The sequence below is a fragment of the Candoia aspera genome, chromosome 14 (genome assembly GCF_035149785.1).
Source record: "Candoia aspera isolate rCanAsp1 chromosome 14, rCanAsp1.hap2, whole genome shotgun sequence".
NCBI lineage: Eukaryota > Metazoa > Chordata > Lepidosauria > Squamata > Boidae > Candoia > Candoia aspera.
In genome coordinates this window covers 1,375,006-1,391,269 of record NC_086166.1, presented here as the reverse complement: position 1 = coordinate 1,391,269, position 16,264 = coordinate 1,375,006, and the positions used below count along the sequence as shown (strand labels likewise).

The following is a 16,264-nucleotide window of genomic DNA, read 5'->3' as shown; positions in this document are numbered from 1 at the left end:
CGAGGCATCCTTTGGAAAGGAGGGCGGAGGGGTGCGGAGGTTTCCGAGCGGCTCAAACTTCCTTTTTCCGGGCTGGACTTTGAGGGGGTGGGCGGCCGCCCCACCCCTACACACAACGACCCCGCGAGGTGGGCCGGGCGGGGCTCGGGACAGGCTGAGGGGGCGGGGCCGGCCGCCGCGGGCCCCGCCGCGGGCCCGGATTGGCGGGCGGTTGTGTGGGGGCGGAGCCCGAGCCGCCCCGCCCCCGCCGCGCCGCCATTTTGCAGCCGCCGCGCCAGGCCGGCCGCGGGCGCAGGTGAGGCGGAGCGCGCCCCCCCCGCGCGCACACCGAGGCGCGCCCCCACCCCGCGCCGCAGGGGTCGCGGGGCAGAGCCCGGTCCGGCCCGGCCGGAGGGGAGAGCAGGGCCGGGCGGATGCGCGCACGGAAGATGCACGTATGAATGCGCCCGCGAGACGCGCCGCCCCCTCCCCTTCCCTCCCCCCCTCCGGGCAGGGGGGCGCCGCCGCGGGTGGGCTGGTTGGGCTCCCCGGGGAGCAGCCTCGGCGGGCGGCGTTGTCCTCCTCTCTGGGGCGGCCGTGCGGGGTCTCCGGAAGTGGGGCGGGGGGCTCCCGGCCGTGCGCGGTCGGAGCGGCGGCGTTCCCCGCTCGGCGCGGGGCGTCCCGGCGCAGACTGCGCGGGCTCGGTGGGGGGCCGCCCCGCCCCGCCCCGCCCCGCCCCGCCCCGCGCGCGGCGGACCTGGGAGGCGCCGGGCGCGCCGCGGGTGTTCTCGGCGCCGCTGCCCGCGGCCGGGCTCCTGCGGGCCCGCGAGCGTCCGCCCGGCCCCCCGGAGAGCCGCTGGGCCAGCCGCGACGCGCTGCCCGGGTTGTGCTGCGGCCCCCCGTGGCCCTGCCGCGGGGTAGCTGCCTGCGCGGCCCCCGAAGCTGCCTGGGAGGGGGCTTCTGTTCATCGCAGGAGGGTCTCTGTACTGCGTTTCCCTCCGAGGCCGTGCGATTGAGTTACGCCTCAGAGTTCCCATGTGCGTCTGTCCTGCCCCTCCAGAAACTAAATCGGAAGGACCCTATCGTGGCATCACGCTACCTTACATTACATTTATTATATCGGTATCAATATATATATGTATTTATACATGTGTGTGTGTGTATGTCTATATGTAACATTAATATAGTATCATGTTAGCTTAGAATCGGATACGATGGAATGGATAACAAAAGGTGTCTTGCGTGGGGTGTCTTTCTGTCTCACATCCCCCTTGCGTTGCTGGCCTGGTGCCTCTGGGCTTTTGTGGGGGGCCTGCACAACTGGAGGGCACTTTAATGGAGAGCGGAGGGGGAGCCTTGGGACCCCCCTCCCTGATTCCACAGAACCTGGTTTATTGGGGAGTTGCTTTTTTCAGGAGGAGGGCAGTCTTGCCGGCATCTCCCCCCCACTTTAAAATTCTGGGAATTAGGCCTTTTTAATGAAATTACAGCGGGTGTGCCTGGTTGGGAGGGGAGATGCTGCCTGGAGAGAAAATGCAAATAAGGAAGCTAGAGGTGGACGGTGGGGGAAGGTGCCTGTTGTCGTCCTGGGGGTCTGTGGTGCATGGAAGAAATATCCCTGGGGAGGAGGGATGTGAAGCGTGGAAGCCTTGGTTACACCTCCTCTCAAAAGGTGGCTGCGTGGCTCTTGGGTTGGAAAGACTCAAAGCGGCAGCTGAAAAACAACAGCTTTGGAGTTGGGGGGGGGGTGTTCCAAAAACCATCCTGCCAGAAGGCCACCCCTTTCTGAAGAAAGCGCCGTGGGTGTTTCTGCAAAGTCACTCGCTCGCCAGTCTGACTCAGAGGAGGCTGGACTTTCCCCTCCATACGTGGGCCCCCGAGAGCTTTGCTCATTCTTGTTGTTTACGGTCCGGTGGATGCATTTTCTTCTGGATGGGCTTTTTTCCTGCGGAATGTGAATTTGCGGCTAGAAGCTGGGTTTGCAAAGTGACCAGGGCCGATGGGTGACTCTTCTGCTGGAATCTCCCCCAGTGCCTATTGTGTCTCTCGGTTGCCAAGCCCTGCCAGAGTAACCACTCAAAGAAATCTGAAAGGAGGGGAGAAGACGGATTGGATCGTGAACCCAGGGGCTTCCAATCAGGTCCGGATCTGCCCCTCCTTTCTACAGCCGCCCTTTTGCTTTCTGCCTTGGCTCTGCTCTGAGTAGTTTCTGGGCTAGGTGATGTTTACAGCTCTGTGGGCAGTTTTGCTAGTGGTCAGCTTCCCATCTGGTGTCCAGCTGGGTCACGCCCTGGTTGTTGCACATCCTCAAGGCTGCGTTCCTTAGATTGCCTTCTTGTACCTTTTCCCAGGCCATTGCCTACAGCAGGGTTCCTCAACCTTGGCAACTCTAAGCTGTGCGGACTTCAACTCCCAGAATTCCCCAGCCAGCAGGGCTGCATTACTAAGTCCAGATGGAGCCCAGAAACTCTACGATATCTGCCCTGCCTACCCGGTCCCTCCTTCTGTGCCAAGAGGCAGGAAAAGCATCTCGGTTGCGACTTCAAATGCCTATTAAAACAAAAGGAACAAAAAAGAAGGCTGCTCGGTGGTGAGCCGGAATCTTGTGCGTCTAACCCAATATATATTCTCAGCTGAAAGGCAGGAGAGAGGGCACTCTTGATGGATTTTATCACACCACCTGTTTGAATTACATTCTGAGAGAGATGAGGAACTGTGGAATAAAAAGAGCTGGCAGGTTGTCTGGAAAAATGAGAAGGAAATGACAGCAAGTCTGTCTCTCCTCCCGCAAAATCCAGATTTCTCTCCTGCACGTTCCCCTTTCACCAGTTCCCCCCCCCCCCAAGTTAAATGAGCTCCTGGGGAAGATTTCTAGATTTTTGCTTTGTGCTCTGCTGTTTCGGAGACTCCAGAAGACAGGTGTGAGCATGCTGGTTTCATGAGTGGCTGGATGCGTGTGGCCTGTTGCTCCTCTGGCGGGATTCGGTTCGTGTGTCTCCATTGTGTGCATCGTTTTGGCAGCAGGGGAACAATGGTGGAGGCCTTGTGCCTGAAGAAAGGCTGGCTGGGAGGCAGAATTCTTTGGGAACCGCGGTTTCATTCCCGCTTCTGTCTGTCCTCTCTGAATGCTGAAAGTGTTGGCATTCTGGCACCCCTTGGTGCAAGCAGGGTGTGGGGGTGAGCACAGCCGAAGCAGCAGGCTGGCAGTTGTCTCTTCTGGGAGGCTGCGAAATACAGCTTTCTCGGACTTCGGGTCCAGTTGCGGCCTTAAATCTGGGAGTGCAACGACCCGGAAGCAGATCTCGGAGCAGCAGAATGGGTCTCTTTATCCTCTTCTGAGGGAACCGGCTAGAGGAACCTGGCTTGATTACAGGGGAATCCCTCAGATCTTTATAAAGATAATTGCTTTGAAGGAAACCCACCCCAGCCCATGAAGAGATTTGATTACTTCATGGGCTTAATTCCCCAAAGTGTAAGCTTGGTGCTGCTTCATCCCAGACTAGTGATCCAGTACCGGTAGTTCTCAATTTACGATCATTTGTTTAGTGACTGTTCAAAGTTACGACGGCACTGAAAAAAGTGACTTACGACTGGTCCTCGCACTTACAACCATTGCAGCGTACCTGTGGTCACATGATCAGAATTCAGGCTCACACTTAGATGGTTGCAGTGTTCCAGAATCACATGATCGCCATTTGCAACCTTCCCAGCTGGCTTCCAACAAGCAAAGTCAATGGGGGAAGCTGGATTGACCATGACCATGGTGATTCACTTAATGACCACAGCAAAAGGTCATAAAATCAGATGTGACTCACTTAACAACTACCTCGCTTAACAGTGGAAGTTCCAGTCCCAATTGTCGTAAGTTGAGGACCAACTGTTCTCCTGTTGGACTTGGGGGGCTGGGAATGCAACTCTGGCTTTTATTTAACGAACTCACCGCTGCCCTGCGTCCTGCTTGCAGCTGCCACCCTTCCTTGCTACCCGCACGACCTGTAGCAGCTGGAGCCAGCAATTGCAGTTAGTGTATGCATCACGAGAGATATCTTTTGCCAGCACGTTGCGGTTTTCCTTCACTGCATCAACGGTGCTGCCACGGAAAGGAAGTGCTTCTGCTTTTGAGGAGTGTTTGGCCATGCGATTTTTGTTCTTTTTGTGCCTTCAGTATTTTTCCCTTTCAAATGTTTCCTCGCTAATGGACAAGATGCTGATGACTGTATATGAATGGAGAAGGCAGAATGGCTTATAAACCGTGAAAGAGATTTTGCAGACTCCTTTTGGCTGTGAAATTACACCAGACCTAAACAAACAGAACACTTCTGGTTTGCCTGGGGACAAGACCAGGAGGAAGACTCTTACAACGTTGTTGACCAGTGTTGGATGCAGTTCCGACTCAGATTTTATTTCCTCGACAGATGCCATCCTAGATATTAGAGGGACGGTTTTCAAGTGAGGGTCTTTAGATTTCTGTTGATCAGGCAGTTCTGGATTGTGGCTTGGTTTTGACCTTCGGTCTGCTGTTAAGAGTTGGTAGAATAACTCTCTCCAAATAATAACTTTGGCATTGGAGCTTGGATGATGTCCTGTGAAGGGACTGGAGTCTTTTAAGGAGCACTCTTTTGGCTTGGCACTTTTTCTGGGTATAATCCAACACTTGCCAGCAGGTGGCTAAAGTTATTTCCTAAAAGGCAGTAACAGTCTTCTTGAATCAGAGCTGTTGTTTATTTTGTTAATGGAGATATGTGTCTTCTTTTTCCACAGGTGCCTAAAAGCAAAGTTCTAGAAGACTGCAGTGTGGTGGGCTGGCTGCCCTAAACTCTTTCCTCGGTCGCACCATTATTTGTAAGTGCAAGGGCTGGGAGACCTTTTCCAGGATTGGAAACAAAGGGGTGAATTCACTGTTGGGTACTGTGCATAGACTCTAAGGATGTGCTATGCTTTGGATTCAAAGTATTACACTCTTAGTGGAACCTAAATCTGTTGGTTCAAAAGATTAAGCTTTAGGTTAGCATGCCTGCTTTTACAGGTAGCCCTCACTTAACGACCACAATTGGGACCAGAATTTTGGTTACTAAGTGAAGCAGTCGTTAAGCAAATCTGATCCAACTTTATGACCTTTTTTGTGGCGGTTGTTAAGCAAATCACTGGTTTTTAAGTGAACCACATGCTCGTTAAGTGAATCACGTGGTTCCCCATTGATTTTGCCTGTGGGAAGCTGGCTGGGAAAGTCGAAAATGGTGATCACACGACTTTGGGACGCTGCGATAATTGTAAGCGTGAGGATCGGCTGCAAGTCAGTTTTTCCAGCACCGTCGTAAGTCCGAACTGTTGCCAAACGAATGGTTGTTAAGTGAGGACTACCTGTACTCATCCCTTGTCTGTACAGCTGTGGCCGTCAGATTTTCAAGCTGCTGGTGAATGAGGTTCCTTGGATGATGGGGGGTCACGAATGAGGTTTCTGCTCAGAAAGCTGCTCTTAAAGGCTACTGTTGCTGGGTGAAAAGCCGGTGACGTTAAGGCGCTCCCAATGCTTCAGCAGATGGGTGAAGGGAGACGTCTCAAAGTACCATTGTAGGAACCCTGAGGTGCAAGACTGCAGCCTGGTCTTAAAGCTTTTGCTTGGTTGAGGGTTGCTGAAAAAGCTCTTGCTGGATTCTTTTTGCAGTATGTCAAAAGCGGGAAGACAAAGGCGGGGTTGATGTTTTGTGTGGCACCCGTTGGAACAGGACCCATCATGAACGTCACAAAAGGTGGTCTGGTCCTGTTCTCAGCCAACTCCAACCCGTCCTGCATGGAGCTCTCGAAGCGGATTGCTGAGTAAGGCGCCCCTCCTTTTCAAGGCACTTTCTTCCCGACTGTTTCAGCAATGGAGTTCTGATTTGGGCGGGCGCAGAAATGATAGTCGCCCTCTTGCAAGTTCAGAGTCTTTTGTTAAGCTGTGCGTCACTGACAGTTTGCCAGAAATCAGGCAGGGTTGAAGGCGCCTGATCAAGTTATCGGGCCTTCTTCTCGTGAGCTAAACTGATTAAGTGAGGCTTTATGTTCTGGGAGTTGAAGTCCACACAACTTAAAGCCACCAGGGTCAAGAAACCCTGCTTTAAAGAGTTGGCTTTAACAAGCTTTAAAATCTGATCTTTTGCAGCCAGAAGAATAGAAGACCTCTGAGGAATAGTGGCCAGTGAATCGTTGCCCCTACTTTATTGCAAAGATACCTGACTGTATTGTTTTTAGAATATTGTGATTTTTTTTTTAATGTAAATCACTGGGGCACGTTTTTTAAGCCCAACAGTATATAAATACAATAAACAAAGGCAAATTTTTAAAAAATCAGAGCCCAGAGTAGGAAGCATTTGAACTGTGGGAGGTTGGCCCGGGATTCAATTTAGCACACTTCTCAGAAAGACAACGTTTGTTTTTCATTAATGTGTGCTTTCTGCCTTCAGTAGTTTGAGATCCCAGTTTCCAGTTCCTTTTCCCCTCCGTGACCTTGCTTTCTCTTGCATCCTTTGCAGGCGTCTGGGTGTGGAAATGGGCAAAGTTCAGGTGTACCAGGAGGCAAACAGAGGTGAGTGGGGGACTTTTGTGCCCTCAGGGTCTGAGGGCTGAAGGAGAAGCAGCCAGTAGCACTTGCTTCCTGGAGAATCCTTTTCTTGCAACGATGCCCACCCGTTCTGATTTTCAAAAATCAGAACAGGCCAAGCAGCATTGTTGAGTTTTTTTTCCCCCCACATTGCACCATGACGTAATGCCCACTGGGAGTGTGCAAGCCATGAGTGCCTCTGTTCTTTTGGCAGAAACCAGGGTGCAGATTCAGGAGTCGGTGAGAGGCAAAGATGTTTTCATTATCCAGACTGTTTCAAAGTGAGTATGAGCGTTTGCTTGAAATGTCTTCTCCAGTCATCCTGCTTGTCTGTCCCGGTCACGTTTGTGAAATGTTACTTTAGATTTAGTTTGGTGTTTATTTATTTATTTATCATATTTTTATCACCACCCATCTCCCCTACTCGGGGGACCCTGGGCGGTTCACAAGTTGCTGTCGTGCCTCTCTCCTGTCTAGTTTATTTTATTTATTATTCAAATTTTGTTGCCGCCCATCTCCCCCAAAAGAGGGACTCTGGGTGGTTACCTATCGTGCAGCCCATGACTTTCTGGATGGGAGGGGAGAAGAGCCAAGTACAGCCACATTGCATTATGCTCTTGTGCGCTGTAGCATTTCTATCTCCAAGAAACAGTGTTTCTTGATCTCCTTCATTTACAGGTCATCCTCGTTTAGTGACTGCAACTGGGACCTGCAACTTGGTTGTTAAGCGAAGCAGTCTCTAAGTGGAACTGCGACTGTACTTATGATCTTCCTTCAGCTTTCCTTTGCTGTACAGACCTGCAAAGGTCGTAAATACAAGGACTGGCCGCCAAGTTACTTGTTCATCACCGTCGTCGCTGCGAACAGTCGCTAAATGAGGCAGTCACTAAATGAGGACTACCTGTACAAAGTATTGGGCAGGCAGGGAATCATACACTTGCAAGGCCTTGATAAGAGTAATTCTTTTAAACAAGAAGTGACAGTTGAAGCTGTTCACGCTATTGCAGACAGGCTGCCCAAAGGATGGGCTTCTTAGCTTCCCTTTCCAGTGGCAGAGAGGACTGGCATTTGTTCCCCCCGAAATTCAGGCTGTGTGAACAGCAGCAGGAAGGGCAGATGCTGGACTAGCATCTTTTCATTCCAGGGATGTGAACACAACCATCATGGAGCTCCTGATCATGGTGTATGCCTGCAAAACGTCCTGTGCCAAAAGCATTATCGGTGTGGTCCCCTACTTCCCCTACAGCAAGCAGTGCAAGATGCGGAAACGGGGCTCCATTGTCTCAAAGCTTCTGGCTTCAATGATGTGCAAGGCAGGTAAGAACCATGAGCAGGGAGCTTTGCCATCGGTTGGCATTTGCTGCCCCGGACCACCCATCCAGAGTTGCCTCGCGTTTCAAGGTCTGTTCTTGGCTGGGGAGGAAAAGATTGGCCAGGCAGAAAGGCTGACCCCGAGCCCAGAGTTCTGCTAGGTGGCCCGGCGTGTTCCCTTGGAGGGGAGGCCACCCCAGTTTCAGTGGTGATGCTCCGTTGCTTGAAAGTCCTGGGTGAGTCAGCCTGAATGATTTAGCCAGGTGCTGATCAGAAGCAAAAGGCATCAGGGCTGCTCACGTTCTGGGCTCTTTTGAAGAAGGAAGGTAAACGAAACCAGTGAAAACGCAAGGGTTTTTGGCAACCCTAACTCCATCATCCCCAGCTGGCCTGGCATGGAATTTATTGGGTTGGGGGAGCCAGCCTACTGCTTCTCTCCGCGCTGGAGCGACTCCCACCTTCTTGCTCCCTCCGTCTTCCCAAAGGGTTGACCCACCTGATCACCATGGACTTGCACCAGAAGGAAATCCAGGGCTTCTTCAATGTCCCGGTTGACAACCTGAGAGCATCGCCGTTTTTGCTGCAGTACATTCAGGAGGAGGTAGGCCACGCCGAATCCTCTGCCCCTGAGCTGGGCAGCTGCAGGTGGAGGACTGTGCCCTTCCCTCTTGCTGGCTGGGGGATTCTGGGAGTTGAAGTCCACCGATCTTCAGGCCCCCAAGGTTGAGAAACGCTGCTCTAGGGCTTAGATGTCCCCGAGTCTCGCCTGCCCTGGGAGAGGTGCCGTGGGCTCTTTGCCGCTTGGGACCTGCTGAGGTTGTGTAGAACGAATGATCTGGGCCAGCTGAAACGTCCCTTCTGTAATAACGGTCCGAGGCCAGCTTTGAGGGTGGTCGTTCTGCTTTTCGTTGTGCAGATTCCAGACTACAGGAATGCTGTGATTGTGGCCAAATCTCCTGCATCGGCGAAGAGGTGGGTGGGTCCCTGACTCCCCAACCCCCTCTAGCCTTTTCCCACAGTTCCCTAGGGGATTGGTGTCCCTCCCCCTAAGATGCGAGGGGTGTTGCTGCGTGCGCCGTGCATGGGTTTCCCTCTCTTCGCTCCCGTGTCCACACCGATGGCGTGACGGGCTCGTCGTCCTCCGCAGGGCGCAATCGTTTGCCGAACGGCTGAGGCTGGGCATCGCCGTGATCCATGGAGAGGCTCAAGACGCTGAGTCCGACCTGGTGGATGGACGCCATTCCCCGCCGACCGCCAAAAGCGTTGCTGCCATTCACCCCAGCTTAGAGATACCCAGTGAGTAGCCTCGGGCGGGGACCCTGCCTGTCTGTGTGAGCATCACCTGCCAGCCGTTGGCTTCCTCTCGAGTGGGCTATAATACGTGGCCAGAGAGCAAGGGGGGATTTCTGGGGGAAAATCCCCCAGGTTGAGATGGATTTTGGCTCTGGGGGACACAAACAGTGTGTTCAAAGGAGGGACGGAGAAGCTGGGGCAGACCCCGGGGGCCTCTCTCACCTAGCCCTGCTGCCCCATAGGGCTGGGGGTGGGATTTCAACAGCAAGGTCTGGAGCAGTGTTTCTCAACCTCGGCCCCTTTATGATGGGTGGACTTCAACTCCCAGAATTCCCCATGCTGGCTGGGGAATTCTGGGAGTTGAAGTCCACCCATCTTAAAGGGGCTGAGTTGAGAAACACTGGTCTGGAGTATCACAGCTTCCCCAGTCCAGATGTAAAACCTTGTTCAGTTCCTTCCACGGGTGAGGCTTCACATTCCATTGCACTTGTTTGGAAGGAGGCTTTCCTGCATGTAGCATCTTGCGCGCTCAGGAAAGATGCTCTGTTAACGGTCCTTGAGCCTCCCTCAGGATCTGGGCAGGGCTCATGGGCGATTCCTGCCCTGGAAAGCCCCCCAGCGTGTTCCAGAGTTCGGAGTCTCTCAAGAGAGGCCCCTACCGCCTGGGCTTTCTTCCGTGTCCAGCCCCGCCCTTCAGCCCCGCGACCTCCGGCTTTGGAGACTTCTGCAAGGATTGGCCTCAAGGCAAGCAGCAGGGCTCAAGGCCACCCTTAAAAAGACACGCCCTTTCTTTGCAAACGGAGAAGAGAGACACTGACTGGACGCACCAGCGGCTTGTTAATGCGATGCCCGCTGCTAAGAAACGTCACTGCCTTTGCAACACCCACCTCTGTCCCTTGTGGAATGGTTTTTGGGCCTCTGGAAGGCAGCATCAACACCGGGAAATAAATCGTGGCCGTTTGCCTGCGTTGGGGAGGGGTAAATTGCAGCGTTCTGTGTAAATGAACGTTGGCTACTGCGGCATTAATGGAAGGACTGCCGTGGGAGAGAATGGCCACCTTGACCCAGCAGAGAGCCGAATTCTGCCTTCCTGGACTTGAGGCCTCGAGGCGTGTCAAACTTCGGTCCCTGCGCTCCTTCACGCAGTGTGGATTTTCAGGGTTGAAATCCAAGACACGGGCAGAATGCCACGTTCAGGGTTACGGCTGGCTTAACTCTTGGCGGTCGGTTCCACCCACCCAAGCCCAACGTTTCCGTGCTTTCAAGAGCCCGGCTGTTCGTAGTCTCCGAAAGACGTGGCTTGCAAGCCCCAAAATCCACATCCAAATTCAAAGGAAGTGGTCCCGTCGGGTTCCCTCCGCTGTCTCCTTGGCTGGGTGGGGAGAAATGTCCCTGAGAACGTTTTTCAGGGGAAGGATGAAGAGGCAGAGATCTCCAATCCAGCCTTCTCTCAGGTTTCTTCCTTTTTTGTCAGTGCTGATTCCAAAAGAGAAGCCGCCCATCACCGTGGTCGGAGACGTTGGGGGAAGAATAGCCATCATCGTGGTAGGTCTCTGTCGTGGCCTGAAAGCCTGCGCGGGTCGAGGGCTCCTGTACAAAAACAGGAGCCGAATAAAGAAAAGTTTGCCAAAGGGGCTTGGGACGAATCTCCAGCTTGATGCGAAAGACAGCGTTTCTCTTCACCGAACTCACCCTGTCGGTAGGAAGTGAGGCGGCTGCTTCCTGGTCGGGGGACCCCCATCCTGGCTGGTCTGCTCTCGGGCGTTGGTGGGAGCCAGGCTAAGCTTCCTTTTTTGTCCTTCGGTCCTTTAGCTTGCCCTGAGGCAGCAGGGGTGCCCATGGGGTGTGGTCAGAAAAGTCAAGATGGCCACCACAGCGATGTGAATGAAGGTCCACCTGCGGGACGCGGATTAAAAAACGGGCAGAGCTTGGATTGTGCCATCGTGGCCGCCATTTTGTTAAAAAACAATTTTTATGAAAGCTTTTAAACAAGAAGATTAAAAGCTAACGCAGACTGATAGAAAGTGAGAAAGAAAGGGGGAAAAGAAGGAAATCGAAGGAAAAGCAAAAAGTGCAAGAAAAGGAAAAAAGTTAAATAGAAAAGAAACATACAAGGAAGTGGCTTCCGATATACTTCGCAGCAGTTATAAGTACAATATATTTTTTAACCTCTCTCTAACAATGTATCATATTACTCTTCTTTCCATAATCTGTCCTGTCTAATTGTCAAAGTCATAAATCTCAAGTTCGTTTCCCCCCCCCCATTTTTATGCAAAAAGCCCATAAGGGGTCATTCTGGCTGCCGTTTTGGCTGCTCCGAGCGCATCCCGTGGACACCCCTGCCGAGTGCGCATTGGTGTGCCTGGATAGCTGTGTGATGTCTTTTGAGGAGGATGCAGAAGGGCTTCTCAGCCCGGTCCCACTTTTCTTCCCAGTCATACAGCTTGACCAAGTCTTTAGCTCCCACTTTCTCATTTTAAGATCACCAGTGATTTTCTGTTAAGATCCATGGTAAGAACCATGGCGTGTTGAATTGCCATCACCAAACCAACAGGCAAAGTAAAGGAAAACCAGTATTAAAAAATGGCCATAGTGCTGGACTGTCCGAGGTTGGGAGGAGGGGGGCAAGCTTTCTTTAAAGGGCTGTTTCAGTGAGGGGGATGTGGAAGTGCGATGCGCATCTGAGCACCCCACAAGAAACCCCCAATAGTTTTGTCTTTGGGAACCGGCCTCGGAGGAGCATGATCCTGTTTGCCAGGGGAGAGTGCCCCAGGTGACATCTCATCGGGCCCCCTCTGACGGCGTCCCTGTCTCTCTCCCCGGGCAGGATGACATCATTGACGACGTGGACAGCTTCCTTGCGGCTGCAGAGACCCTCAAGGAGAGAGGCGCCTATAAGATTTTTGTCATGGCCACCCACGGCCTCCTCTCCTCCGACGCCCCCCGGTTGATAGAGGAGTCTGCGATCGACGAGGTAGGCAGGAGCCCGCCGGTCCAAGCGGCTGCGTTCGGCACCAGAAGCTGGGCAGGCAGTGTGGCCACGGCAGGCTGTCGGTTCAGTTCTCCAGCCTCCTGCTTAAGGCCTTGGTTCCCGCCGGCACCCCATCTCTGGGCCTGGGTGCCCAAGAAAGAGCCGTCTTACCATAGATCTTGGAGACGGGGTTGATGGAGTGGGACATGCCTGGCATGAGGCCGGAGAACCTTGCAGGGAAGGTCATGATTTGAACCCAAGCCTTGCTGCTTCAAGCCTGGAGGTTTAGCTGGTGCCGTCATTCCTTGGAAGTGCTGTCAAGGGTTCAGGTTTAACCCATTTAATCATGGTGCACTCTTGATGGCTTCGGAGCAATTGCCCTCAGCTCGGCCCACCTCGCGGTGCTGCGGAGGGAAGAGCCCTCTGTCAGCCCCTTTGGAGACAAGGCAGGGTTGAAATGCAGTGGATAAATTATGTGAAATCATTAAAAAAATAAAATCATCTTTTTGTTGGTTCATGGTGATCCATTCCTAGGCCAAACGGGATGGTCCCCGGTGCTCCAAGGCACATTGTCCAGCTTTGCAAGGGGGTGAGGCAACATCTCCTGGGTGTCTCTGTTCACCCCCCACCGCCCAGTAACTTCTGATCTCTGCTTTGTTTCAGGTCGTGGTCACAAACACCATTCCTCATGAGATTCAAAAACTGCAGTGCCCCAAAATTAAGACGGTGGACATCAGCATGATCCTCTCGGAGGCCATCCGCAGAATCCATAACGGGGAATCCATGTCGTACCTTTTCAGAAATATAGGACTGGATGACTGATGGCTTCTTGGGGAGGCTTGAAGGGGGAAAAAAAATTATTTTCAGGGGCCAAACTGGACACGGACAGAAACCCAGCTGTGAAACTTTGTGGCTTAAACTTTGTATTTCAGCGGAACCCATTTTTGATTAGATTGCTTCCCCCCACGTTCCCTTCTTTCCAATGGTTTAAATTTAGTAGATAAAACTCTCAGCTATTTTCTTTCTGATTTTTTTTTTGAGAGAAAAAAAGCGTTTTATCAAAAAGTATCCCCCCCCCCCAAATCTTTCCAAGTTCTAGACGCTGTTAGATTAGCTGCGCTATTTTGAAGGGGGAGCCCTGTGCAGAATTTTCTGCTCCAGCTTCATTGCAATGAATCCAAGTTGGGGAAGATGGTCCTGCTGATGATTTTCCTCTTGGGGGGGGCAGAGGTGGGGGTCTTGAGGGCAGGAGGAACTACCTCTGGGGCATTTATTCTGAACGCAGATCCAGAGCTGGAACGGAGCCCTCGTTCGTAACCTTTTTCGTCCCAGTAAATACTAAGAGCCTTGCACTCTCTAGAGCTTAGGACGAAGGCGCCGATGTCGGGCTTGGGCACTTGTCGCGTGAAACCAGCCGCTTCCATCCACTTCCGTCGCTCATGTGCAACTGTGTATTTTCTGTGAGACCCGCGCACGGGATGTTCCCCTGCGCATTGGAGGAAAAGGTTGCCCGTTCAGGGCATAATGTTCCCCCCTGCTCCTCCCAGCTTGCTTTCAAGTGCTTTAAAGCATTGTTATATGAGCAGCAGTGACGGTACAAAACAGTGTTTCTCCACCGGGGCACTTTAAGATGGGTGGACTTCAACTCCCAGAATTCCCCAGCCAGCACAGCACAGCTGGCTGGGGAATTCTGGGAGTTGAAGTCCACCCATCTTAAAGTGCCCCGGTGGAGAAACACTGGTACAGAGTTTGCATCCGGGACCAGCCAAAAAGAAAGCCGCCCCATCGTATGCAGTTCCGTGACATTTTTGCAACCATGCTTTTCTAGGAAAAACATAAGGAACGTGCACTGGTATTTATTTTCTGCCACAAATAAACGATTCTGGTTTTGCGTGAGCTTCTTAGGAAGTGTTTGTTCAATTGTTGTCCTTTCTTGGTGTCTGTTTGGGGAGGTGTTTCCTTAGCGGGGTCCAGGGGGAGAGAAAAACATGCGGGGGTGAAAAACCGAAATAGTTATAACATCTAGTAAATTCCTTGCTCTTTCTTTGACGCCAGCACGACCTGTTGAATTCAGGACCGATGCGTCCATGCAATTTTCTTGCCGGCCGTACAGGAATGGTTTGCCGTTTCCGGTTTTTCTGGAACGTTTCTTCTGCCTTTCCAACCTTGCCCACAGCCCTTGAGTCTCTTGGTGGCCTCCCATCCAAGAACTAATCCGCTCTGACTTCACTTAGCCAGCCGTGGCAGATCTCAGCAAGCAAAGTGCTGCGAGTGAGGTGGGCGTGTTGACGCCTCAGTGGTAGAGAAAACGACAGGAGAAATTGGGGGTTCAGCTATGTACCACCCCTTCTGTCTGATGGGGTCACTGCCATTAAGCCCAGCAATGGTGAAAATTGTAATCCGGCACACTGAGTGGTGGGGGGCTCCTTTGCTTGCTGATCCTTTCTCGGTGCAAGATGGAAAACGAGACGTCTGATGCTCTGCAGGAGTTTCAAAGACCCCATGAAAACAATAGCGGGAACTTCCTCCTAGAGACCCCCTGATTTTGTTGTGCCTTGAAGGAGGAAATAAACACGTCCCCAGTTTGTATCAGTTCGATCCAAAAATGGTTGAATTTCAGGCTTACGTGCTTGGTCTATATTAGGGACTGAATGTTGGTTTTCTGAAAACGCAAGCACTTTAACTGTCTGGCTAAAATAGCAAAGCAGTAGGGAAGGTGACACTCGGGGCGCCCCAGTGCCGGGGCAGTTGAAGAATCACAAATCTGGGTGGAAAGCTGGTGGATTTCCGTTGGCAAGGTTTTGCGCAAAAGAGGGAATGTAGCTGCTATGCCATGCAGAAGTGTGGGAATGAAGTAAGTCCACAGGCCTAAATAGTTTTACGCTGGCACCGTTTCTGAGGATCTTGTAAGAATTCAGAATTCAGTGAAACCGGTTCTAAGGAAAACAGCTCTCGTTGTAAAAGATCTTTATTCTCTGATGAACACTTCATGGACTTCATTTGCATCCTCTGAAATTCCACACCTTTGCTTTCAAGCTGCAGTTTCTCCTCCAATGTTACTTAACATCTGTTGAGCCAGATGTTTGGGGCGTCTTAATACCTGTGAAATCGCCTCCCGAGGGTGCGGGGTTGGAATGGGTTGTCCCTTGTGTGTGTCTCGGATGAAAGGAGGTGCAACGTTCGGCCCTCCAGGTTAGACTTCAGCAGAACTGCTTACTAAAGAAAGCCGCAAGCCAATGGAAAGGTTAATGCATGAACAAGAAGTGTCAATGTTTGTAAGAGAGGTGGACAAGGCAGCTGCCAGGGAAAAGGAGGAATTATAAGATTGGGCTGAAATGGGGCTTTGTGGTGTCTAAAATGAAAGGAATGGATCTCATGTGGCAAACGTGCACCCTGTGAAAAGGTCAGCTGTTCCTCACTGGCCATGTCTTTTTTTTTTTTTGAAACTTTACAGCAGTGTTTCTCAATCTTAGCAACTTTAAGAGGTCAGGACTTCAACTCCCAGGATTCCCCAGCCAGCATGGGAATTCTGGGAGTTGAAGTTCTGACCTCTTCAAGTAGCCAAAGTCAAGAAACACTGCTTTGCAGTATTAATAAGATTAGAAACAAACTCAGTGCAATTATAATCAATCCAATATGCCACCATTCAGAGGTAGCATGATCTTAGTCTTCCCTACTCCTTCCTAAAGGAGGCGGTGAGAGATTTGTCCTTTCAGACTTGCAAGATTGATGTCGGCCTTCCCCAGTAGACCAGACAGGAAAAATGACCAGATGAGCCACTTCTACTTTCTTGTAAGTAACAGAATCTGAAAGTACAATTCTCTCCCCCGCACTCATTATCCTTTACAGCCTGAGAAGCTAGGGAGGGCCTCTTGCTCCACCCATTATGCAGCTGAGGGCTCTGCCCTCTCTTATCTGGCCATTCCCTGGGCAGCATCTCTCCTCCCATCTCTCAAAGTCTCTCACGTACCATTACGTTGCCAGATAAAGAAGCCAGACTTGGTTCAGGTGTCAGGATTTCTCCCAGGGCCCCCCAGTGTCTTCTGAAAGCTTGGGGAGCTTCACTCCAGCCAGCGGGATTGTCCTGGAGGGTGTAGCCCCCAGTCTTTCCATAGCAGCTGGAGGAAAGT

At 52.1% G+C, this 16,264-nt stretch overlaps 1 protein-coding gene across 2 annotated transcripts; it reads left to right on the top strand.

Moving 5' to 3' along the window:
• The first annotated feature begins 416 nt into the window (after positions 1–416).
• PRPSAP2 (phosphoribosyl pyrophosphate synthetase associated protein 2) lies at positions 417–13,146 on the top strand. Of its 2 annotated transcripts, none has more exons than XM_063314664.1 (12): positions 417–434; positions 4,741–4,821; positions 5,645–5,796; positions 6,492–6,544; positions 6,774–6,840; positions 7,704–7,876; positions 8,356–8,471; positions 8,787–8,842; positions 9,018–9,166; positions 10,638–10,708; positions 11,991–12,137; positions 12,798–13,146. In XM_063314664.1, exons 3-12 carry the CDS (start codon positions 5,678–5,680, stop codon positions 12,954–12,956), a joined length of 1,110 nt encoding a protein of 369 aa, XP_063170734.1. In that variant the 5' UTR covers positions 417–434; positions 4,741–4,821; positions 5,645–5,677; the 3' UTR covers positions 12,957–13,146. The 2 variants fall into 2 exon arrangements, with proteins under 2 accessions (XP_063170734.1, XP_063170733.1); XM_063314663.1 differs by lacking the exon at positions 417–434 and adding an exon at positions 2,460–2,569.
• Positions 13,147–16,264: the final 3,118 nt, after the last annotated feature.